This window comes from Physeter macrocephalus, chromosome 17, assembly GCF_002837175.3.
Source record: "Physeter macrocephalus isolate SW-GA chromosome 17, ASM283717v5, whole genome shotgun sequence".
NCBI lineage: Eukaryota > Metazoa > Chordata > Mammalia > Artiodactyla > Physeteridae > Physeter > Physeter macrocephalus.
The window spans coordinates 12008522-12026133 of NC_041230.1; the positions used below are offsets into that span (position 1 = coordinate 12008522).

General features: G+C 53.1%; 2 protein-coding genes across 2 annotated transcripts; one reads left to right on the forward strand and one right to left on the reverse strand.

The window, feature by feature from the left end:
* The first annotated feature begins 283 nt into the window (after positions 1 to 283).
* Positions 284 to 6022, forward strand: C17H19orf73 (chromosome 17 C19orf73 homolog). The gene is given in 4 exon segments (XM_055079266.1): positions 284 to 330; positions 5587 to 5656; positions 5658 to 5806; positions 5839 to 6022. Coding segments are annotated over 4 exon segments (450 nt in total).
* Positions 6023 to 6112: 90 nt separating this feature from the next.
* LIN7B (lin-7 homolog B, crumbs cell polarity complex component) lies at positions 6113 to 10188 on the reverse strand. Its single transcript, XM_055079000.1, is given in 7 exon segments — positions 6113 to 6222; positions 6566 to 6729; positions 7804 to 8013; positions 9083 to 9154; positions 9430 to 9548; positions 9967 to 10126; positions 10129 to 10188. Coding segments are annotated over 7 exon segments (792 nt in total). The 5' UTR covers positions 10174 to 10188; the 3' UTR covers positions 6113 to 6200.
* Positions 10189 to 17612: the final 7424 nt, after the last annotated feature.

A 17612-nucleotide genomic window follows, 5' to 3' on the forward strand; every position in this document is an offset into this window, starting at 1 on the left:
CCTCCCGCCCTGTGCCTTCGCGAGTCCAGGCCCCGCCTCCCTCAGGCCCCGCCCCGGCCCCGCCCAGACCTGGGGCAGCGCGATGCTGAGCTGGCGCTGCAGCGAGTCCTTTTCGTGGCCCAGCTCGCGCAGCCGCAACTGCGCCGTAGCCAGTCCGTCCTGCGCCTCGCGCAGCGTCTCGAGCAGGCGCTCGCGCTCCGTGAGCATCGTGACCATGAGGCGCTCCAGTTCGCCGCCCGCCTCGTCCGGGCCCAGCGCCGAACCCCGCCGGCCATCCTCGCTGATGGTGGGCATCACCTCGCACATCATGGCGGCGGTGCTGGCCTGCGGGTACGGGGAGGGGGCAGGAAACCGAGAGGGGCTTCGTCAAAGCACAGGCAGCGAAACTGAGGCACGGTCACTGGGATACTACATAGTGAAAACTGAGGCAGGACAACCCAAGCACTGCACAGAAGAAACTGAGGCCCATCCATTCCGATCATGGCACAAGATAAACGGAAACCCATTGCTCCCAGGAAACCAGGCCTGGCTACCTGGGTGAGAGCATTTGGAGAAACAGGTCAGACTCCATCAGACACTGGCAGCAAATCTAGGCCCAGCCTAGTCAGAGAAACCGAAGCCGGGTGCCCCATTGCCTGAGTGAATGTGGAAAGTTTGCAGGCCCCTCCCCTCTGGTCCAAGCCCCGCCCCTTCAAGCGACTCAGGCCCCGCCCATCACTATCTATTCTGGCCCTGCTGAGAATCCCCTTCAACCTACTGCATGAGCTAGAAAACTCAGGCCCAGGTGAAGGAGACCATGTCTTCAGGAGGCCACAAAACTGGGGTCACAGAATTAGGTCACTGGTACGTAGTCACCTGTATAATGTCACAGGGATGGTCCTCACCTGCTATTCAGCCCAACTCCTGCCTCCTTCAACTTCCCAGATATCTAGAAATCTAGCTCCAGGAGAATCTAAAGACCCACTCCAGTCGGGAAAAACAAAAACGGTGGGGACATTGCTAGCCATCTCCCACTACGCAGGAGTCCAAGACCCAGCTACCTCTTCTCTCAGCTCACAGGAATCTAGGTCCCCTATCCCTCCCTTCCCCCAGACTGAGGAGTCTGAGTCTCCAGCCTTCTCCTCCCCAGTCCCAGGAGTCAGAGACCACATCCCCTTCCTCCCAGGACACAAGAGTCTGGGCTTTCAACCTCCAACCGTAGACCCAGAAATCTCAGCCTTCAGACTTCTCCCCCCTCAGAACTCAGAAGTCAAGGCCCCCAGGACCCAGGAGTCCAGGTGCATGAGCCGCGGGTGGAGATGAAGGGAGGTCTCCTGAGCCACTCCCTCCACACACATCAGGTCAGACAGGTCCATCTAGGTGAGCTGAAAGCAGGAGGGACTTTCACTCCTTCCCTCCTTTCTTTCTCTCCCTTCAGGCAGACGCATAACCGGTTCTCAGAGTGGATAATTTCCAGCTCCACCCAATATTTGGACTCTGTCTGAAGCCTGGGACTGGGGCCTTGGACTCCTGGGAGGACAGGATGGGACTGAGGGCCCTGGGACCTGGGAGAGGAGGCAGCTGGGTGCCTGTAACCTTGGGTCTTTGAAGAGGTGCATCTGGGAATCTAGACACCTGAATCCCAACACTCAGAGGTCAGATTCAAGAAAATGTTTATAAGAGGGCAGGCCAGACTTAGACCAAACGCCAACATGGTATCTAAAACCCAGAATCTACTCGTGAGCTGCAACTAGGGATGTTTTAGGGAGGCTGCTCTAGAACTTCAAATTTCCTGAGAAGGAAACAAAATTCAGCTAGGCTGGGTGTAGAATCTAGAAGGCCACGTGCAAGAAGACACAGTACAGAGTGCAGAAAGGACATACACTTCCACATTTACAATGTGCTTGGGGTAGGATCCACACATGGGGCCAAATAGAAGGGCATATTCTAGAACCCAGGTCTGGAACTTTGAACAAGCCAAGAGCAATCCAATAACTTCAAAGAGTTTCTGGGTCACCCCAGAACCCCAAACACAGAGGGGAGGGTAATGATATCTAAGAACAGACCTAATGCAGTACATAACAAACCTAAGTCAGGAGACATAATCTAGACATAATCTAGAACTCAGAACCTACCAGGGATGAAGGTATAAAGGTATATTTTATCTTTACAGAATAAAGCAGAGATCGCATGCTTGTTTTTTTCATGCATCTAGATAACGTTAGAACTCAGAGGGCAGAATATATGCTCTAGAATTCAGAACATGCCCTGCAGGCAAAGGAAAACATCATAGAAAATAGCAAGGAGTTTGCCTGGAACTGGGGGAAGATGCAGAGAGATGCATTCTGGCAATTGAGAATTTCCTGGCATAAGGACTGAGCTGGCAAAGGGGGTGGGGATGGGGGTGGTGTGTTCTAGAAATGAGGACATTTCTAGGCTGAAGACTCCAAAAGAGGAGAGAGCCTAGAGCATGTTTAGAATGTTGAAGTGGCAGATGGAGGAAGCCCCCAATCCACCAGGGGACAAGTTCTAAGCCAAGGTCACACCAGGGAAAAGATGGACAGAGAAGGTGGGAATGGATGAGCCGAGAACATAGAACCTGAGGAAGGAAGATGCAATGTACAATTCAGAGGGAATCCTCGAGATTTAAGACTGTAGAATTGGATGGAATCTAAAATAGGGAAGTGCAGGGACTTCGCTGGCAGTCCAGTGGTTAAGACTCGGCGCTTCCACTGCAGGGGATGTGGGTTCGATCCCTGGTCTCGGAACTAAGATCCTGCATACCACACAGTGCAGCCAAAATAAATAAATAAAAATTTTAAATATAATAAAATAGGAAGTGCATTCTAGAATGGATAGCACAGTTTGGAGAAAAGCTAGAGCACATAAATGGAACACACATATTCTAGCACTTAGAATGCCCCTGGGAAGAGAATGGAATCTAGAACAATGCCAAGGATGTGGCTAGAACCTAGAACACACCCAAAATGAAATTTTAGAAGAAAATAAGCAAGTACTGTCTTCTTAAAAATTGGAACATGTCGGGAATTCTCTGGTGGTCCAGTGATTAGGACTCTGCGCAAAGGAACTTGTCAAAGGGGAGGAGGGTGAGATCAGAATTTGGCTTGGGAGCATTAACTAGATATTTGAATTTACCTGAGGAAAGTCATGCCTCGAATTTAGCATCTAGCCTAGACTTTAGAACAGTACCTTGGGTGAAAAAGGAAAAAAGATGTTGACCGGGAGTGTTCTAGGATTTAGGAAGAATCTAGAACACGAAGCATTGCCAGGGCGCATGTTTAGGTGGAAATGTGGAAGACAATTCTAGATCACAGAATGAACCTAGGCCATAGAACACATCTGGAGGAAGGGATGTACGTTTGGCTCACCAGTCTGAGAGTGTACTCGAAGGATGTGACATCACGATATGAAAACATCGTGATGGAGTGCTGGAAACATCTCAAGAAGCTGGGTCTCAGGGGAGAACGTTGGAAACCCCAGGAAGCCCAGAACCTGAGATGATATGGAGATGAAGCAGGGGTTTTTCAAGGCTACCAGAGATGTCAAGTTGATGGGCAATTGTGAGGCTGTAGAGACTTGGGTTCAAAAGAGTAACAGCTGAATGGCTAGCTACTTGGGGTGGTGGGTGGCAGAGCTGGGGAACTGGACTCCTGAATCGTTGTGGAGGCCAAAGCCAGGAGATGGAAGTCTGGACCCTGAGTCCTTGTTGGATGGAGGGCCAGGGTAGATGGCTTTGGTGGGCAGAATAGAAGGTGGGGTCTGAACTCCTGGGTCCCTGAGGGGAGGCAGGATCAGGGACAAGGCATCTAGGTCTCCAGGGGGCAGTGTGGGTAGAAGCCAGAGAATTGCATTCTGAGTCCCTGAAAGGAAGAGAGTCATGGCGCCTGAATCCCTAAGGGGGCAGATGCTGGGGTGCCAGGTGGATGGGTATATTTGTCTGAGGGGCACAGGGGCTGTTAAACTGTCTCTGAAGGGAGCAAAAGCTGGAAAACTGGATTCCTAGATCCGGAGGGGGTGAGGGCTACCAGCTGGGGCCTTTAGCCAGGGGAAGTGAGGACTGACAAGGCTCCCAGAGCCCGGTGGGATCTGGGTCCCCAGATGCCAAGACCCCTAAGGTGCACCAGGCAGGAACATTCAGAAGCCCTGACTCCTCAGGTAGAAGCTGGGGTCTCCGAAACCTGGGTTGTTGAGGGTGGAGCTGAGAGCCTGGCCAGCGGAACCCTGAGGCCCGGGCGCCCAGGTCGGGGAGGGCCTGGGTATCCCCAGGTCAAAGGCGCGGCGGGGGAGATCCCCGCGCCGCCGGCGCCGCCTCCCCGGCGGCAGCAGCAGGAGATGGGGGACGCGAGGCTGCCGAGAACGGTGACCATGGACAGCTCCAGAACAGGCCTGTGTCCAGGGCGGCCGCCGAGCTGGCCGGGACTGAGGGACTCGGCCGGCTGTTCAAGCCGGAGGACCAGAGATGGGCAGACTGGGTGCGCGAATGGGGGACTATGCGGACGCGACGTGGGGGGCGGCCGGCCCTAGCTGGGGGAGTCTGACACAGCTGCGGCCGGTGTCTGGAGCTCCCAGGACTGGGCCGAGGAGGAGGATCTAGGTCCAGAGGGGCTTCCGGGGCTGACCTGGGAAATCCAGGCTCCTGGGCCCCGGAGGAGGCGCCAGGCGGCAGTACGCCTAGGATTCCTGGGTTCGGTTGGGGACTCTGAGAGCCAGGAGGGGCACGCCTGAGTCTCTGGGGTCGGGCTGTGAAATCTGGGCTCTGAGGTCCCAGGGGATGAAGAAGGGAATCCAGGATCTCAGGGAGGCGGGGGAAGCTCGGCGACGGGTCCCCGGGATGGGCGCTGCCAGGCGGGCCGGGCTGGGCTCTTACCTACCTGGTCCGCGGCGGCTGCGGGCGTAGCTGGGCTGCAGGAGGGACGTGGGGTGGGGTGGGGGGACCGGGCGGGGCCCCTGGCGGCGGCCGGGGCCCGGATCTGTGGCTCCGGAGCCCTGTCTCCGCCGCTCGCGCGGGCTCCGCGTCTCTTGCTCCGGCTTGGGCGCTGGGGACCCCCCCCTCCCCTTGACGGTCTCACAGCCCTCTACCCCCTAAAATAGCCCCCTGCCCCTTTCACCGTTCAGCCTCCCCCCGCGAGGCCGCAGCCGCCAGATCCAGGGGTGCTCACCAGCGCCCCCCAAATCCCACCTTCCCCCGCCAAAAAATTCCTCCTCCCTCCTCCCCCCGCCCCGCAAACCAGCTCCGGGGCGGTCGTGGCCCCTTTAACAGGAGACTGACAGACGGGGCCGCGTGGCCAATGGGAGGCGGTGTCTGAGCCGGCCGGCGGCTAAACCCCGCCTCCGCACTGCCTGGGAGGGGTCTCGCGGGCGGAGAGCGGGAGGCGGGGCTCAAGGTGGGACTGCCAATAGGCAAGCGGCGTGCGGCGGCTGGGGCGGGAGGCGGAGCCCGGCAGGGGGATGATGTCACCTGGAGCGAGTGGCGCGCGGCGTGGAACGCGAGTCGCGACCCCGGATTCCGGCGGTGGCGCGCGCCGGCCCTCGCGCCGCACGGGACAGGAGAGTGGCAGTAAAGGATGGATTTTAAGGCGGGGACAGTTCCCGGAGACACGCGCTCGGGTTGGAAGGTGGGGTGAATGCCGGGTCGGCTAGCGCACCTTATTCTGCACCCCTTGCGCCCGCCTCGGGAACTGCACGTGGCACCTCCTCCCCCGCCTCCCACTCAGACGATTACGCGGCCGGGAGGGCTCCCCCGGCGGGCTAGGCTAATGGTTCGCTCCGCCCCGCCCACACAGAGGCCGCCCACTGACTTTTGCGCGTTTCAGGCCTCCTCTGTCAGACCAGATACAGAGGAAGGGGGCTTGGCCTCCGCCCTCAGAATCTCTGAAGGGTAGGGGGAGTTGTCTTAAGTTCTGACCCAGCGCTCAGACCCAGACCGGGTCCCAGCCTCCAACCTGGACTTGCCGCTAGGAAGCCGGCCAGCCTCTGCCTTCGGACCTGGGGAAAAGTCTCAAGCTCCGCTCTCAGACTCTGAAAAGGGTCTGGTCGTGACCTCAGCTTCTCTCCTTCCCCCACATCTCCAGATATTCTAACCCCCGGATGCAGAACAGACACAGACACTCAATGAGGGTCAAAGATCTTTAAATAAGGAGCTGGTGACAATAAATACTGTACAGGGGAGGGGGTGAGGGTGACGGTCCAGATCTGTGGTTTCAGCCTCGAGACTCCAAGGACCTAAAAGGAGGGTGAAGAGAGGGGAGCCAAGCTCAGGGGAGGGGACCGGGGGAGGCATGGGAGAGAGCCGGGACTGGGGTTCCAGAGCCAAGAGCCCAGGGAAGTGGCTGAGGGTTCCAGAGGGAGTAGGTTCCCGATCTTGGGATGGGAGTGAGCTAGGAGTCCCTAAGGTATTTAGTCAGAACGGCTTGGAGTGAGAGCCTGGGCCAAGGGTCAGAATCCCAGGGAAAGGAGCCAGGGCTGGAGGTGGCAATCAGGGCCTCAGAAATCATTGGCCTGGTTTGGGAGTTTGGGGATACCGGAGGCAGTGGAGGCCCCAGGGGTGTGGTGGCAAAGGGCTCACGAGTAGCTCTGATGTTGCTGGCGCCGCCGGGCAGAGCGCATCTTCTCAAAGCGGGCCTCCATCTCCTCCAGCACTCGGGGTGTATAGCGCACCACCAGCTTCACCGAGCCCTGGGCAGCCTTCAGCAGCTCCACTGCCTTCTCATGCTGTTCACCCTCAACGCTCTGCAGGGGCGGTGCACACAGCTGGGCCTGGGGCCCACCACCCACACCCCGCCCCCACCCTGGTACCAACCCCAAGATGCCAAGGCCTCATGTCCTCACGAGAGAGTCATTCTTGGCTCAGAGTCCTCCCCGCAAACCTTCCAAGTTCCCCATGTCAGAGACAAGCCCCATATGCCTTCAGTCACCGAGCTAGACCTCCAGACTCGTCTTTATCCCCTCCCTCCCGGCAGCCCGATGAGCCCCAGCCCCATCCCTCCTGCCCTGACTCCCTCTTCTTTGTCCCCACCACCAGGCCCCAGCTCAGACCTTATCCTCTCCCCACTGGACCTCACCCTAGCCTCCTCCTTGGCCTTCTGGCCTCCAGTCTCTTCCCTCAGTCTATCCCCTGCAGAGTCCCAAAGGGGTCTTTCTATGCCTCCAGGCTGAGCCTATCCTTCCCCTACTCACAGCCCTCCCATGGGTCCCCAGGAGGCTTGAGACAAAGTCCCAGCTTCTCAGGCTGGCACTCAGTCCCTGCATGACTGGCCCCAACCACCTACCTAGTCGAGGCTCCATCTACTCTAAGCACAGTGATTTTAATCACCGGCACGCCCCAGTCCTTCATCAGAACCAAGCCCTTTCTCTTCACCTCGTAGGAGTGCAGAGTCACAGACCCTACTCACAACACCCTCCACCAGTAACACCCTTCTCTACCAGCTCCTATTCACCAGTAACACCCTTCTCTACCAGCTCCTATTCATCCTTCAAAACCCAACTCGAATATTCCTCATCTGCAAAAACTCCCCTCATCTACACTGGTCTGCTGCCACATCTGGGCTCTCACAGTGCTTTGTGCTTCCTCATTATCTCCTTGGTTTAGAACTGTTTCAGTCAGGGTCTATCTCCCTCACCAGAGAGGGACTCCTCGAATGCAGGAGCAGTGGCCAATGACTCTCAGGGTCTGCAGCAAAGCCCAGCACAGGGCCGGACACAGAGGCAGTGCTCAGTGTGTGTTGAGTGAATGTGAAAAACAGCGACTGTGCTACCTTGGGCAGGCTGTGACCCCAGCCAGCCCTGCCTCAGCTCCCCACTCACCACACCATTCACTGACAGCAGCTGGTCCCCACGCTTGAGGCCTCCGTGGCGGTCAGCCACGCCTCCAGGGATGACACGGGAGATGTAGATGGGCGAATTCTGCTCCTTGCCCCCCATGATGTTGAAGCCCAGGCCCTCATCCGTCTTGGGCAGTTCCACTACCCTGGGATGTGCGTGGCCCTCACTGGCTGTGAAGGCGGCCACCGTGGCCTGGGAGAGAGAAAGCCTCAGGAGGTGAGGGCCCCACCACGATGCGTATGCGGACTAGCGTGGAGGGTCTGCGTCAGGGAGCGGGATTTAGGCCAGAGAGTTTCCCTCAAGCACGGGGCGTCTGCCACACAACTCAACACAAGATCACTCCGTAGTGACAGTACATCCCTTTTAGTCACTTTGGACACTTCAGACTGTCAAAGAGAAAGTCTCCATTTGGTGTGCATGCGTCTTGAATACTCAACACTTGTCAATATCGCTTTTTAACAGAAGGGAACAAGGCCTGGACAGAGCTGAGAGCCTCCAGCAAGCAGCAAGAAATAGCATCTAACTGTAGTTTAATAAGATTACAGTGTTTAATGCTAGTTCACTGTTTTCACTGGTTATCTTCTAGTCAGGCATTCGGTACTAGTTTCCATTTGTAGTTGCTAAAAATGTCTTTTTTTTTTTTTTTTTGCTTATGCGGACTAGCGTGGAGGGTCTGCGTCAGGGAGCGGGATTTAGGCCAGAGAGTTTCCCTCAAGCACGGGGCGTCTGCCACACAACTCAACACAAGATCACTCCGTAGTGACAGTACATCCCTTTTAGTCACTTTGGACACTTCAGACTGTCAAAGAGAAAGTCTCCATTTGGTGTGCATGCGTCTTGAATACTCAACACTTGTCAATATCGCTTTTTAACAGAAGGGAACAAGGCCTGGACAGAGCTGAGAGCCTCCAGCAAGCAGCAAGAAATAGCATCTAACTGTAGTTTAATAAGATTACAGTGTTTAATGCTAGTTCACTGTTTTCACTGGTTATCTTCTAGTCAGGCATTCGGTACTAGTTTCCATTTGTAGTTGCTAAAAATGTCTTTTTTTTTTTTTTTTTGCTAAAGATGTCTTTATATGACAGAAACTAAAAATGTGAGATTTAAAATACATTATAAATAAATCATAGCAAGGGTGGTACATAGATATGGCAAAAATCATGAAGGAGGAAACAGGAATGAATGACTGACATTAGGTAGATATTGAGCTAGACCATGTGATTCAGTGGATACCATGAGCAATGGGCTGGGGGGCGCCTACCTTTGCTGTGGCGTGGGCCCGGATCTCAGCACTGCCGGTGATGTCCAGCGTGTCATAGAGTTGCTCATACACCTGGTGAGGACGCAGCAGCATCAGGGAGCCGCCAGACCTCTCCTCCCTTCAACTCAGGAGTCCAGGCCCCCAGACCCTCCCACCCAAGGATCCGCCCCGTCCCCGCAACCCGGAGGCCGCGGAAACTACAGCTCCCAAAGAACCCCTGAGCTGAAGCGCGGGCACCCCAAGGAGGGCCGCCCCGGTAGCTGCTGGGAGGCGTAGTCCCCGGGCTCGGGGCGACCAGGAGGAGGACCACGGCCGCCCGCTTGTTCTCGGCGCCGCGTTGCTCTCACCTCCCGGATGGCAGAGCAGAAGCGGCTCTGCAGGACTCGCTGGAGGGCCTGCAACTTCTGCGGGGGCAGCTCCCCGCTGCGCTGGAGCCGCTCGAGGAGCTCCACCGCCCGGGACACGTCTGCGGGGCGGGGGCGGGGCGCACAGACACACAAGAGTCAGAGACGTGAAGACGCAGAGAAGGACGGAGAGATGCGGCCAGAGACCAAGTAAGGGCGAGCGCAGACCCCGGGAAGGACAGCAGAGTCCCAGTCGGACACCGGCAGAGTCGCCCGTGGCAGAGACGGCGGCCAGTCGGGCGCCCTGCGTCCCCAGGATCCCCATACACACCCAGGCAGGGGTGTGCAGCGGGCGCCCCCTCTCTGGCCCGCTCGCCCACGGACCCTCCCACACCCACCGACTGCCCGACTCTCGGCGCCCCGCCCCGCCCACCCCGCCGGACCCGCCTACCCGCCCGGGCCTTGCCGGGGGAGGGGCAGGGGACCGGGCTCCGGGACGCAGGGCGGGGCTGGGTGGGCAGGGGCCCCTGGCGCGCTTACCCCGCTCCAGCCCCAGCGGCTCCACCAGAGCAGCCATGTCGGTGCCGCCGCTGCGAGGCACCCGCCTGGCGGTCGCCGGCGAGGAGGGCGGGGCTGCTCGAGGCCACGCCCCGGAGACGAGCGCCCCCTGCGGAGGCGAGACCCAGCGAGCGCACCGTCCCCCACCCGCTACCGCTCGGGTCTCGCTGCCCTGCCCTCAGACCCCATCGGTCTGTTGGTTGGGTTTGTGACCCCTCCTACTGCAGCCTCTGTCTGTCTGCACCGCCTGCCATCTCATCTGTCCTGCCCTCCACACCTGTCTGTCTCCTGTCTGTCCCTTTTTCCACATTCGTTGGACAAACTATGTTAAACATCTGGGCCCAAGATCATGGACACGACGGTGAGCAGGGCAGATAAGCCCACTGCCCTCCCGGAGCTTAGCCTATAGGTGGGCGGGGGAGCAGGGTAGACAAGCAACTATGGCTGTGATCAGAATTGGGAGTGGGGAGGCGATGATCTACGAAGGACACTGACATAGAGCCCTTGGAGGTAAGATCATCAAGAGGTGGGGCGTGGGTCACTTTCCAGACAGAAAGAGCCCACGTGGCCGGATAACAGCGTAAGGATTGGAGTGGTTTATGATGAAGGTGAAAAGTTGGCAGGATACAGCTGATGCACAGCCTTGTGTGTTGGCATACTCACGCTGAGGATTTTGGACTTCATGGTAACTCCTAAGAGTAAAATGTGATATTCAAATGTGTATTTTAAGATTACTGTGGACACTGTGTGGAGACTGGATTGGATGCGAGCAAGAGCGGAAGCAGGGGGACAGATCAGGAGGCTATCGCAGTAATCCCGTGATGGCTTAGACCAGGGCAGAGGCATGGAGGATAAGTGGGCAGGTTTGGAAATGTTTGGACGTGTCTTAACTGTATATGAGGACTGGGAGGTGGAGGAGAAGGGGATATTAAGGTGCTTGTGAGGACTTTTGCTATGATGGTCTATGCTGGCGGAGGGATAGTGGATATTTTGGCTTTGAGGAGCCTGTGCAGTATCCACGGCCTGCAAGCAGTTTTGAGAATTGGAGCGAAGGTGGTAAATAAAGCCATAAGCATGGACAAGAAAGCTGGAGGCAAGAGAATATAGAATGAAGAGGACCTAGAACTGAGTCCTCAAAACTCGTAACATTTAAAATTCAGGAAGAAGACAAAGAATGGCCAGAAATGTAGGAGGAAACCCCAGGTGGGAGAAACCATAAGAATTTTAAAAAATATTTATTTTATTCATTTATTCATTTTTGGCTGCTTCGGGTCTTAGTTGCTGCACGCGGGCTCTTCATTGCAGTGCGCAGGCTTCTCTCTAGTTGTGGCGTGCGGGTTTTCTCTCTCTACTTGTGGCGTGTGGGCTCCAGAGTGCGTGGGTTCTATAGTTTGGGGCGCATAGGCTCTCTAGTTGAGGTGCACGAGCTCAGTAGTTGACATGTGTGGGCTTAGTTGCCCCGTGGCATGTGGGATCTTAGTTCCCTGACCAGGGATCGAACCCACGTCCCCTGCACTGGAAGGCGGATTCTTTACCACTGGACCACCAGGGAAGTCCTGAGAAGAGAGTGTTTCTGAAAAAAGAAGTAGGCAGTGGTATCAGATGCTCTAAAGAAATGTAGATGTAGACAAGGCTGGAGAAGTCTGGTTGTTGCTTTACCATCAGCTGGATGGGTAAAGTATATCCTCAGTTAACTTCACCATTAGTGGGATGGAGTCCAGAAAAGGGCTTTTGCAAAGTGAGAGGACTAGAGTAGGTTTGTTTATCCCTCTCTCCTTCCTAGTTTATTTTTCTTATTTTAACAAAAAAATAACGTAGTTACAGAGTTAAAAACAAAATCAAATAATACAGAAGGACGAATAATGAAAAGCACCAGCCCCTGTCCCTGTCCTAACTCTCCCCACTTCAAGAGGCAACAAGGTGTAGATGTTTCATCAGCTAGTTGCTTCTGCAGCTAAGTAACATACCGTTTCTCAATTTTTCAATTTTAGATGTTAGCAATATATTACACATTGATTTTCTGCTCTTACAACCTTTCCCCTCTCTTCCCATGGCAGCTTTATGGTACCAGTTTTTAGGTCAATCAATAAAGCGCTCACCTTATGTCTAAGTACTTACTGTTTGCTGTAGCTCAAATGTTGTCCTGTGATTACATTTCCTTCTTGAACAGCTTCTGTTTTTTTTTTTCTGTAACGTCTATCTACTTTTGTTTCCTTCATCACATTTAAAAACAATTAATTTATTTAATTTATTTATTTTTGGCTGTGTTGGGTCTTGTTGCTGCGCGCAGGCTTTCTCTAGTTGAGGCGAGTGGGGGCTACTCTTCGCTGAGGTGCGCGGGCTTCTCACTGCAGTGGTTTCTCCTTTTGCAGAGCACAGGCTCAGTAGTTGTGGCACACGGGCTTCGTTGCTCCGCGGCATGTGGGATCTTCCCAGACCAGGGCTCGAACCCGTGTCCCCTGCATTGGCAGGCGGATTCCTAACCACTGTGCCACCAGGGAAGCCCCTTCATCACATTCTTAATTTCTTTCAAACTCTCCATCACAAGATATATTACTGAATCTTTTTATTCTGAAGCTCCTTGGAAACGTCAATCCTCTGACCCCAATGTGGACCAAATGCTCTCTAGAAACTGCCATCCTGGGATTTCCCGCCACTGCTCTGCTGAACTGGAACCTCTCTTTTAAATCTCTCATTTTGGTCAAGTATCTCCTCAGTTAACTTCCTAAAAAGATTGTGGGGGCTTCCCTGGTGGCGCAGTGGTTGAGAATCCGCCTGCCAATGCAGGGGACACGGGTTCGAGCCCTGGTCCGGGAGGATCCCACGTGCCGCGGAGCAACTGGGCCCGTGAGCAACAACTTCTGAGCCTGCGCGTCTGGAGCCCGTGCTCTGCAGCAAGAGAGGCCGCGATAGTGAGAGGCCCACACACCGCGATGAAGAGTGGCCCCCGTTCGCCGCAACTAGAGAAAGCCCTCGAAAGATGTGGAGCGAATTCCCTGGCCGTCCAGTGGTTAGGGCTCCATGCTTCCATTGAAGGTGGCACGGGTTCGATCCCTGGTCAGGGAACTGACATTCCACAAGCCGTGCGGTGCAGGCAAAGAAAAAAAAAAAAGATTGTGAGATTTCTCCTTCAAGAAAGTTCCTCTTTTTTTTCCCTTAGCACTTCTAGTATCTAATCAACTACCAAATGCATCTACTAGTTAATTTCATTTGCTGTTTTCCAGTTCTAAAATTTCCATTCGATTATTTTTTAACGATTCCTGTTAAACTTTAAAATTTTTAATTTAAAGATCTCTTTTTAAAATTGTTTTGAAAATATTGATTGATTGATTTTGGCTTTGCCAGGTCTCAGGTGCAGCACGTGGGATCTTTGTTGGCTTCTTAGTTGTGGCATGCAGACTCTTAGTAGTGGCACGCGGGTTTCAGTTCCCTGACCAGGGATCGAACCTGGGCCCCCTGCACTGGGAGTGTGGAGTCTTACCCAGTGGACCACCAGGGAAGTCGCCTAAAGATCTCTTCAAATTCTCCATCTTTTCCTTTGGAAACATAGTTATTTCAGTCTCTGATAATTCCAACATTGGAATCAAGTCTAGGTCTGTTTCTTTCTTTTTTTAAAAATTTATTAATTTATTTATGGCTGCGTTGGGTCTTTGTTGCTGCGCGCGGGCTTTCTCTAGTTGCGGCGAGCGGGGGCTGCTCTTCGTTGTGGTGCGCGGGCTTCTCACTGTGGTGGCTTCTCTTGTTGCCAGAGCTCAGGTCCTAGGCGCAAGGGCTTCAGCAGTTGTGGCACATGGGCTCAGTAGTTGTGGCTCGCGGGCTCTAGAGCACAGGCTCAGTAGTTGTGGCGCACGGGCTTAGTTGCTCCGCGGCATGTGGGATCCTCCCGGACCAGGGCTCGCACCCGTGTCCCCTGCATTGGCAGGTGGCTTCTTAACCACCGCGCCACCAGGGAAGCCCTGGGTCTGTTTCTATCGTCTACTGTTTTTCTCTTTGAATAGATGCTAATACGCATGGGTACTAAAACCCACAGAGGCTTTGAACCTCAACCTGTCTCCCCTAGGACTGCGTGGCTGCTCCGCTCTCTCCTCAGTGACTTAGACTGCGTTATTGCTTTCCGATGAGACCCTTGGGGGTCTCGCCACAACGAGCAGCTTAGGAGTTGGCAGATGCCTGGAGGAAAGATTGCATGTGCATTTTGGGGCTCAATGCCCCACCTGGGAATTTCACCCTCAAGTCCCAAGTGTCTGGTCCAACCTCCGTGAACTCAGCCCAGTCGAAGACTGCCACTTTCTGAGTTTATTCCACCACTGAGAGTTTTCTACCACTTTCTGAGTCTATTCTGCCACACTAAACTGGCAAATGTCCTGAAAGAAAAAGCAAGAGCAAAGATGAAGTTCACCTCTGTATGCTTTCCTTTCCCCTCAAGTCGGGCCTACATTGGTTGTTCCCCAAAGCCTTTCACAATTTACTTGTATGTGTTTTGTCCAGTCTTTATATAACTGGCCTGGGCCAGGCTAGTCCAAAATGGGTTGTTCTTCATAGCCAAGCCCAGAAGTCTGGTTTCAACATCTGGGATGGCTATGAAAATACACTAGAAGTATTAAGTTCTTTTATTCCCTAAATTGTTTCCTCCCGGACCAGTTTCTCTATTTATCTTGTGGTCCCTTTCGGCAGAATTTTTCCCAATGTCTGGGACCTTTGGTCATATGCTTATAAAAACTGAGGCAGTTAAAAAGCATGCTAGAGGACTTCCCTGGCGGCGCAGTGGTTAAGAATCCGCCTGCCAGTGTGGGGGACACGGGTTCGAGCCCTGGTCCGGGAGGATCCCACATGCCGCGGAGCAACTGGGCCCATGGGCCACAACTACTGAGCCTGTGCTCTAGAGCCCGCGAGCCATGGTTGCTGAAGCCCGCGCGGCTAGAGCCCGTGCTCTGCAGCAAGAGAAGCCACCGCACTGAGAAGCCCGCGCACCGCAGCGAGGAGTGGCCCCCGCTCTCGGCAACTTGAGAAAGCCCGCGTGCAGCAACGAAGACCCAACGCAGCCAAAAATAAATAAATAAATAAATTTTAAAAAAGCATGCTAGAATCCTGGTGTATGTCAGTCAGATTACATGACAGACTGCCTCTGGTTTATCAGACCAACTCTGCCTTGAGGCTGAGAAACTTTTAAAGACAAAAAAGTAAGTCTTATATTTGCTTGGGCAGCAAATGCCTGGCTCCTAGGCATCCTGACTGCTTAAACAGAGGGAGATTTTTCTGTGTACAAATCCTACTCGAGTCTTCTACCCTTGTTATACCTGGAGTTGTAATCCTGAGCATCTGTAGGGTTCTGCAAGGCTGATGGACGGCTTCCTCCTCAAGTGGTCAGCAGACTGAAGTGTTCTCACCATCGTCCTGTTTCATCTTTAGTCCAGAAATGTGTTGACATCTCCACTGCTCATGGAATCTCTCGTTTTGTTACTCCTCTACTATCATTACGAAGCATGGAGTAAAAACGCAGACGGTGAACCTGCCATCATGAACCGTATGATGTCTTCTGTCCTGACCCTGCGAGGACTTTCTGCTCTACCCAATCTTCTTGCATCTTTTCTTTAAATTGAAGTATAGTTGATTACAATGTTTCAGATGTGCAGCAAAGTGATTCAGTTGTACATATATATGTATTCTTTTTCAGATTCTTTTCCATTATAGATTTTTTTCTTTGTTTGGCTGCGTTGGGTCTTTGTTGCTGCGCGCGGGCTTTCTCTAGTTGTGGCGAGCAGGGGCTACTCTTCGTTGTGGTGCGTGGGCTTCTCGTTGCGGTGGCCTCTCTTGCTGCGGAGCACAGGCTCTAGGCACGCGGGCTTCGGTAGTTGTGGCACGCTGGCTCAGTAGTTGTGGCGCACGGGCTTAGTTGCTCCGCGGCATGTGGGATCTTCCCGGACCAGGGCTCGAACCCGTGTCCCCTGCATTGGCAGGTGGCTTCTTAACCACTGCGCCACCGGGGAAGTCCCTCCATTATAGGTTATTACAAGATACTGAGTATAGTTCCCTGAGTTATGCAGTAGGCCCTTGTTGTTTCTTTTCTGTATAGTAGTGTGTATCTGTTAATCCCGAATTCCTAATTTATCCCTCCCCCTTTCCCCGTTGATAACTGTAAGTTTGTCCTCTACGTCTGTGAGTCTATTTGTTTTGTACAAAAGTTCATTTGTATCATTTTTTAAAATCCCACATATAATGCGTTATCATAATGCTATCTATCTTCCTCTTTCTGATTTACTTCACTTAGTATGATCATCTCTAGGTCCATCCGTGTTGCTGCAAATGGCATTACTTCGTTCTATTTTTATGGCTGAGTAATAATATTCCATGGAATATATAGACCACATCTTTTTTTTTTTTTTTTTTGACATGGACCATTTCTAAAGTCTTTATTGGTTTTTTGGCCCCAAGGCTTGTGTGATCTTAGCTCCCCGACACGCAGCAAGCAGGATCTCCCCAACGAGGTATCAAACCCATGCTCCCTGCAGTGGAAGCACGGAGTGCTAACCACTGGACCGCCAGGGAATTCCCTCAGCTATTGTAAATAGTCCTGCTCTGAACATTGGGGTACATGTGTCTTTTCAAGTTAAAAGAGTCTTCTCCAGATATATGCCCAGGGATTGCTGGATCATGTGGTGACTCTATTTTTAGTTTTTTAAGGAACCTCCATACCGTTCTCCATCGTGGCTTCACCAATTTACATTCCCACCAACAGTGTGGGAGGCTTCCCCTTGCTCCACACCCTCTCCAGCATTTATTTGTAGACTTTTGGTGATGGCCATTCTGACTGGCGTGAGGTGATCACTCATTGTGGTTGATTTGTATTTCTCTAAATTAGCAATGTGATGTGGAGCCTCTTTAACTGTGCCTGTTGGCTATCTCTGTCTTCTTTGGAGAAATGTCTGTTTTGATCTTCTGCCCATTTTTGACTGGGTTGTTTGTGTTTTTTATATTGAGCTGTATGAGCTGTTTGTACATTTTGGAAATTAATCCCTTGTCGGTCACAACATTTGCAAATATTTTCTCCCATTCCATAGGCTGTCTTTTCATTTTGTTTCTTTCCTTTGCTGTGTAAAAGCTTTTAATTCGGTTCCAATTGTTTATTTTTGCTTTCGTTTCTATTACTCTAGGAGTCAGAACCAAAAAAATTTCAATGCGATTTATGGCAAAGTGTGTTCTATGTTTTCCTCTAGCAGTTTTATAGTATCCGGTCTTACCTTTAGGTCTTTAATCCATTTTGAGTTTATTTCTGTATATGGTGTTACAGAATGTTTGGTCTTTTATATGCTGCTCTCATGTTTCATTTCCTCACCCTTCTTCCTGCTCTCCAACTCAGACTAACAGCTTCCCTTTCACACAAAGCTGTAGCTTCCACTGAGTATTCTAATGCCTAAGCCCCATCCCGGCACCAAGATAGGGGTATGAACAGCCGCACAAGGAACGTGTGGGAGAGATGTAAAGAAGGAAAGAAAGATACAAAGGGATCGAGGACCCCCTAGGGAGAGCTTCCTCATCCCATCTGAAACAGCTCTGGCGTACTGGGGCTAGCCCCGGCCTTAGGTCATAAAGCTCAAATCAAAACCAACCAAAGGCAGGGATATCAAAAG